Source organism: Sipha flava, unplaced genomic scaffold, assembly GCF_003268045.1.
Source record: "Sipha flava isolate LNK unplaced genomic scaffold, YSA_version1 235_pilon_pilon, whole genome shotgun sequence".
In the NCBI taxonomy this organism is placed as follows: domain Eukaryota; kingdom Metazoa; phylum Arthropoda; class Insecta; order Hemiptera; family Aphididae; genus Sipha; species Sipha flava.
Window position 1 is genome coordinate 529,077 of NW_020272876.1, and position 7,633 is coordinate 536,709.

The 7,633-nt window shown below is 33.3% G+C and overlaps 1 protein-coding gene across 1 annotated transcript; it reads left to right on the top strand.

The window, feature by feature from the left end:
* Nucleotides 1-5,547: 5,547 nt before the first annotated feature.
* Nucleotides 5,548-6,513, top strand: LOC112683778. The gene has a single exon (XM_025554934.1). It carries the CDS (start codon nucleotides 5,548-5,550, stop codon nucleotides 6,511-6,513), a length of 966 nt encoding a protein of 321 aa, XP_025410719.1.
* Nucleotides 6,514-7,633: the final 1,120 nt, after the last annotated feature.

Sequence of the window (7,633 nt, forward strand, 5' to 3'; positions counted from 1 at the left end):
TCGACAGACGCCAAAATAATAAGAAATAAATTAAAAAATTATTTTTCAACAGAAGGAGCAATTGCATTCCAATATGAAAATATATGAATACCTACAATTAATTGAATAAAAAATTTATTTGAACAACGAAATCTTAACATCTTAAAATGATTTAAATTATAACAAAAAAAACAACATTATCTCACATAATTATATAAGACTTAAGTAGCATAGATTCCATTTGGATTCCATAATGACTAAGCCGTCGCCGTGTAAAAACTAAAAAATAAAAGTAAAAAAGTGTACTGTGCACAAGTAAAATAAGATTGTGATAACTGATAACTGTCAATTAACTGATGATATGAAACATGTTATCAAAAACTTGTAACAAGTACACCATAGAGTAATATAGAGAGGGCATAGTCTATACTGTACGTATTAAGAAAGTGAAGCCGGGCAGTAATAATAGTACTCACTTACCGAAACTATTGGTCGCGAGGTAGCGTGCATGTTCTAACCCCAGATTTATATTTTGTACATTTTTTATTTAACATTTTATTATCAACAACGGTTTTATGATTGAGCATTCTCATTCCTCGTTCGTAGACTTTCCTTTACTTGTTGTTTACTTTGTCGACTTTGTTGTGTGTCTTTTTTTGTATTAACTGTTTCTATACATTTGAAAAATTGTTTTCATTTGAATTGCAATGTCAAGCTGTAATTTGTGTGGTGGAACGCAAAACTCTAAGAGTAAAGAGAAACAAATTACTTTTCACAGGTGAGTGAGATTTATTAGTAATTAATGCATTGACATACCTACCTTTACCTTGTATACAATTTAATTGTTGTGCAGTTATGCACTCTTATAAAGTATAACTTTATAATAAATCATAATTAGAATAATGTTTCAGAAAAAAATATAAATTAGTTCATAACCATAAACATCTGAAGTTGTTCCACTATTATTATTCTTTTCCTAATATATTTTGAATGATTTTGCTTACATAGGTATCCAAAATGTTCAGAGATCCGTGAAAAGTGGATTGAGTTCAGTAGACGCTATGATGAGCATAGAAGCATAATAGTAAATGATAAAAGTATTGTGTGTTCTGTTCATTTTGTGACTGACTCTTTTAATGTGTATAATTAAAATACTATGTTGAAACATACAGCTATACCATCGTTAATTATTCAACGTGTTCGTTTTGTAAGTTAATTGTACATAATAATTTTTTATTAATTTTATAATCATTCATTATACTAAATTTTATATTATTGTATTATGTTAGAGTAAATTAGATTATCCTGAGTTAACAACAAATTTGCATTCTGATGAGAAACAAAAAGTGAATGTTATTGAAGATATTGCTTGTAGTTCCATTGTAGCACCATTTCTAAATCTCCTAAGGTATATGAACCTGAAATGGATGGAGTTGAATATCTAGAACCTAGTAGTTCTAAAGGCAAAATTGCAAATACCAATGACAGTCTAGTATCTAATAACGAATTGTCAACCAGTGTATGTTTATTATAATTTTTTTTTTTATGTTACAAAAAGTTTATCACAATATTAATGTTTATTGTTCTTATTGTTTTTACTAGATCAATAGAGAATTGTTTGTTGAAGCCAGTGTTGTGGAAGACGATGATACACCCAGAAGACGATTTCTTAAACGAGGAATTTCCGTTCTAGCCCATGACACAATTTTGAAATCAAAAAAAATTAAAATATTGAACCAAACAATCCGACGCCAAAGAAAAAAAATTGTATCTTTAAAATTCACAATTTCGAATCTTAAAGATAACAACTTAATAAACGAAGACACATCAACATTGTTACTGGATAATTTTAGTGAGAATAAACATTTAATAACTAGGCTTACTAAAAAAAATGCTGGAATGGCGCCAATTAGAAAATATTGTCCAGAACTTCGTAGATTTGCTATTTCCTTGCACTTTCGTTCTGTATCTGCTTACAACTTCGTTAAAAAAGAATTTAATACAATTCTTCCACATCCTCGTACGCTTGGAAAATGGTATTCTAATACCAATGCTGAACCAGGGTTTACAATAGAAGCTTTTAACACTCTTGCCTTAAAATGTAAAAATACTTTAAACCCTGTTTATTGTGCACTAGTTGTAGATGAAATGGCTATAAGACAGCATGTAGAATGGGATGGAACAAATTACCATGGCTATGTAAATGTTGGCGATTCTATTTGTAATGAAAGCATGGAAAAAGCTAAAGAGTCCTTAGTTTTTTTAGTAGTTGCTATTAATGAGGCATGGAAAATTCCTATTGGCTATTTTTTAATCAATCATATTAATAGTTCACAGAAAGCAGAATTAGTAAATCGTTATATAGACCTTCTAAGTAAAACTGGAGTAACAATTGTCTCTCTTACATTTGATGGATGCACAACCAACATGAATATGGTCAAAATTCTTGGTTGTGTTTCGGATGTTGACAAGTTGAATACAAGTTTCAAAGTTGATGGCGTTGCCAAAAACCATATCAATAATTCCAGATCCTGCTCATATGGTAAAATTAATAAGTAATGCTTTCGGTGAAAAACGTCAATTTATTGACATAAATGGTGGTATCATTGATTTTGAATACATCAATAAACTTTTAAGCTTGCAAGAAGATGAAGGGTGTCATTTAGCAAATAAGCTTAAAAAGCATCATGGTTTTTACTCAAGACAAAAAATGAAAGTTAAGTTAGCGACCCAACTTTTAAGTCGATCTGTGTCTGAAGCTCTTAAGTTTTGTAGAGATAATTTAAAACTCCCTGATTTTAGAGACAGTGGTCCTACTATTACATTTATAAAATATTTCAATGACGCATTCGATATCCTAAATTCAAGGTCAATAAACCAGTATGGGAAATCAAAAGCTATCTGTAAAAAAAAAATTATTGAAATTAATACATTTTATGAAGAATTTTCTAATTATATTAAAAAATTACAGTTGGTAGAAAATAAAAATGGCCAAATAACTTATGTTCCAATTTTAAAATCTGCAAGGAAAACTGGTTTCCTAGGATTCCTCATTTGTTTTGAGTCATTAAATACATTATACAATCTTTATTTGAAGTCCGATTTACTCGAATTTATTTGTTTTTATAAACTTAGTCAGGATCATATTGAGATCTTTTTTGGTATAATCCGGTCTCACGGTGGCCACAATGATAATCCTACAGCTCGTCAGTTTAGATCTGCTTATCGTAAATTGTTGATAAATACTAGAATCAAAGATGGATCTCTAGGAAACTGTATACCATTAGATGAAATAAATATATTAAATTACTCTAGTGTAAAAAAAGTTATAAAAGATCCAGTAGACATAATAAATGATAGTAATGCTATTTTGTATAAAGATATAATTTCACAACCCCAAACTCATCATATTAAAGATCACAATTATATAATTAGATCAGATAAAATTACTATGAGTAACTATCAAAAAGAAGTTGTGATTTATTTTAAGTTGGTTTTATTTGTCATAGATTATCATCTAAAATTAAATGTGATATTTGTTGTAATGCTTTGTTTGGTGATAAAAATGATTTTATGACCTCATTGATTAATGTTAGAGACAAAGGTGGATTGTCTTATCCTAGTGATGATGTCATTTTAATAGCCCTTCAAACTGAAAAAGTCATGAAATCTTACACTTATGACCATTAAATAAAATGTTAATTGTTACAAAAACATTGAGTTATTTTTGTAACAATCATGTATTTGATTCGATTTATAACCATAATTTTGATAATGGCCCATTTTCAAACCATATAATCTTACTTATAAAATTTATTATTAATTCATATTTTGATATTAAAACACACTACTTGTGTAGAAAAAAAAATGAAACTGATTCATTACGAACTTGGTACAATAAAATTACATTATTTGAGGACAGTAAATTTTTATTTGAAACCTATACTTTTTTAAATATCATTATTAGTTTTTTTTATCTAGATTATGTTATGAATTATGATTATACTAAAAAATAAATGACTGCTCCAATAGAACTATTATTATTTTATTGTATTATTATTATTGTTGGGGACAAATGTCGTGCGAGGATCGCGGCATATTGGCCTCCTGCAAACTTGGTCGATAACATGATCGATTTCTTGAGAGGGGGTAGTTAGCTGTGCTGTTTTCCGATGGCTAGCCTGCTGCCCGCTCCCAGGACCGGTCTGTCGTCGGTCGTCTGCACATTCATCATCACCGTCGTGTGCTTGTGTTCATGTGTTTTACGTAGCCGTCTAGGCAAAATAGCATATCCGACATTTTTTGTACCGGTGCGTCGCCATCGTTAACACTGACAATCGCCGACGTCGTGTACACTGTACGCCACTCCATCGTTAGTGTTTTTTTTTGTTATATATTTCGCCGTCCATAGCACTCCGCACCACGTGGTTTTGACCGTCGTCGTCTCATCCACTCCGTTCTCATCATCGAGAGACTTCAGGAAACCTCTTACGTATCGGGCTCTCGTTGCCATTGTGAAGTTTTCGATCGCCATTGTCGCACCGTTGTTTTGTTTTTATTATCGTTCCGTGAGTGTTTTTTTTATTGTTTTGCCGACGTCGTGGCGCCATTAATTTCGTCATCCGAACGGTTGGGAAATTCCGTATTTCGGTTCGTGTCCTTGTAACGTCATCGCCGGGTGCCGAATCAACATTCTTCATTCACATGTGACAGCGGCGCCCTCTACATACACGGCAAGGAACCTTCCGACTGTTGCGACAGGTTGGCTATCGACCATATCGTTATCCAATTTCAATTTTGCGTTGGTATTACCAGGTCGTACACTTTTATCAATTTGTTATTATTATTGTTATTCTTTTATTATTAATAACTATTATTATTACGGGCGACCGCATGTGGTCGACTCACTTAGTCTATAAGTTCATAAAATATATTGTCTTCTGTCTTACAATCATTTAATATAATTTGCAATTGTTATATGTATTATTTAATACTTTAGTTGGTTGCCCCACCTTCCTCCACATCACTTCCAAACCTAACCATACAGTCCACTCTTTCTCTCATTTTCTCAGGTTTCTTTCCATACGACGATTTAATTATTTTACGATCGGAATCTTTGTCGGACGCCGTTCCGTGCGTATAAGCGATAGCCCATTCGATCGTCGGTTCTGGTGTACAACCGTTAACTGCCGTACATTTTGGTCCTTCGAGCCGGATCTTTTTCTTTTAGTTATTCCGTCGTAATTATATTCGTAAAAAATCTTTATCTATAATATTGTCGTTGTCGTTATGCCATCAATGAACGAAACACCGCATACCATGTTAGCGTGAGAGCGCGTCAAACGTGACTACGTACTAAAATCCATCGAAGGCATTCATGTCACAGCATTAGGTGCACAAACCGATGCCAGTAAGTTACCGTCATTACACATTCATGTCCAGGATTTAGACGGTTTTGTTGAGGAATTTCGCCGGCGACAAGACTTAATCATAAATGCATTAATCGACCTCAATCGTGTTTCCGATTTTGAACGGGAGGATAGTCCCAAGACGACGTCAATGGAAATCATGCGTCTCGAAATTAAAACCATAGCCGCGCGTGATGCTCCGGAAAATAAATCAACGCTTTCTTCCTCAACTGTTACTGTTACACAGCACCTCGTTCCGTTACCGAAAATCCAACTACCCAGTTTTAATGGTAGTTTACTCAAGTGGCGAACGTTTCGCGATGTTTGCATATCCCTTGTACATGACAACACCGGTATAGGTAACGCCGAACGCTTTCACTATTTATTTTCATGTTTGTCTGGTTCAGCGCTCGATTTAATCAAAACGATTCCGTTATCTGCTGATAACTACGCCGTCGCATGGGACGCACTGTCTGATCGGTTCGACAATAAACGTCTTTTAGCGTCCGCACACCTTGATAAGTTATTCGCGTTTAAACCCATTGCACGAGAATCGCTACCAGCTTTAATCGCGTTCGTCAACACTTTCAAGGAAAAAGTGTCAATTATCAAATCGCTTGGTGTCGATGATCTCTCCAATTTTTTGCTGTTCTATATGGGATCTCGGGTTCTCGATTCAACGACGCTTTCGTTATTTGAATCTAATATATCTCATTCAAATATCCCAAACTTCGACGAACTATTAAGCTTTGTACAACACCGATGTAAAATTTTGGAAAATCTTAACAATTCAAGTAAACTCGATCGCGAAGATAAACCATCCGAAAGAGCGAACGTCCGCGGTAAATTTTCTAAATCAACAAAATCAGTGTTCACCACTACCACGTCTACATCAGTCAAACTTAGGTCGAAAAATTGTTTGTGTTGCGATAAGCCTGACCACCGCATATATCAATGCCCGAAGTTCGCCGGAATGACGGTTGATAAACGACGAGAAACCGTCTTATCTCAGAAATTGTGTTTTGCGTGTATGAGTCCGACTCATTCTGTCAATGCGTGTTCATCAACTAAATGTTATAATTTATGCAACAGCAAGCTACACAATACAATGGTTACCCAAATATAATTCTTGTTACTTGCTATTTTTAGTTATTTTCAATAAAATGATATTTCATACAATAAATAAGAACTTATCAGCTAATGATATTTATTTATTGGAAACGTTGACGTCAATGTCTAAAAATAGATATATCAACAATAATTTGTCGAATGGGTCATTATAATATAATCTAAAGCCGCGTCCACACTGTGTCGAATGGTGTCGATCGACAATGTCGAACAAATGTGTACGTATCGCCCGGCTTTATTGAAACATGTCGGATCGGGTCGAATGCAACCCGAATCAAGTCGGTACGGATCAAAGAGAATCGAATCGATGACAGTAGTGTGGACGTGTCGAAGCAAGTTGCTCGACTTTACAAAAAACATCAGATGTTATCACACAACTTTATCTGAACAAAAACTGATAAAAACATTTTAATTGTGCATAGTTTTGTTACTAAGTGCATTTATTTTGATTTTAGTGTTATTAATTTTAGTTTATCATCAATTCATAATGAATTGGAGTGATGAACAAACAATTTCTTTTATTGAAATGTATCGTGATCGAAGTTTATTGTGGGACCCAACTGATTCACAATACAAACATAAAAACAAAAGGCATGATGGGCTAATGGAAATTGCGATTTCTTTTGGCATTGAAAAACTTGAAGTAGAAAAGAAAATAAAAAATTTGCAAAGCCAGTTTGCTAGAGAAAAGAAAAAGGAGAAAGAGTCGAGAAAAACTGGGAGTGGTACAGACGAAGCATACACTAGCAGATGGTTTGCATACAAAAGTATGATGTTCTTGGCCGATAAGAACACTCCAAAAAACACTCAAGATACCGAGGTAAATAAAATAAAATATTAATAGTTTTAAAGGTTTGGCAGGGTGACCAATATAATATATTTTACATAACATAATGTTATTGTACTCTCACTAATTTACAATCGCTTCACTTCATATCGTTTGTTATCGATTTTCTTAGGTCGATAAAATAAAACATGAAAATTAAAATTATTATCCGACTTTATCTCGCAGATAACAGTTGTTGTTGTCGTATTGTAGTGTATTTACCTATCAGTGGTTTTCAAAGTCTTTTAAAACACATAAAGTGTTTTATAAAGTGTTTCATAAAGTCATATTA

What these genes read in the sequence shown, in the direction of transcription:
- LOC112683778 (XM_025554934.1), top strand. Translation starts at nt 5,548, where the DNA reads ATGCGTCTCGAAATTAAAACCATAGCCGCGCGTGATGCTCCGGAAAAT.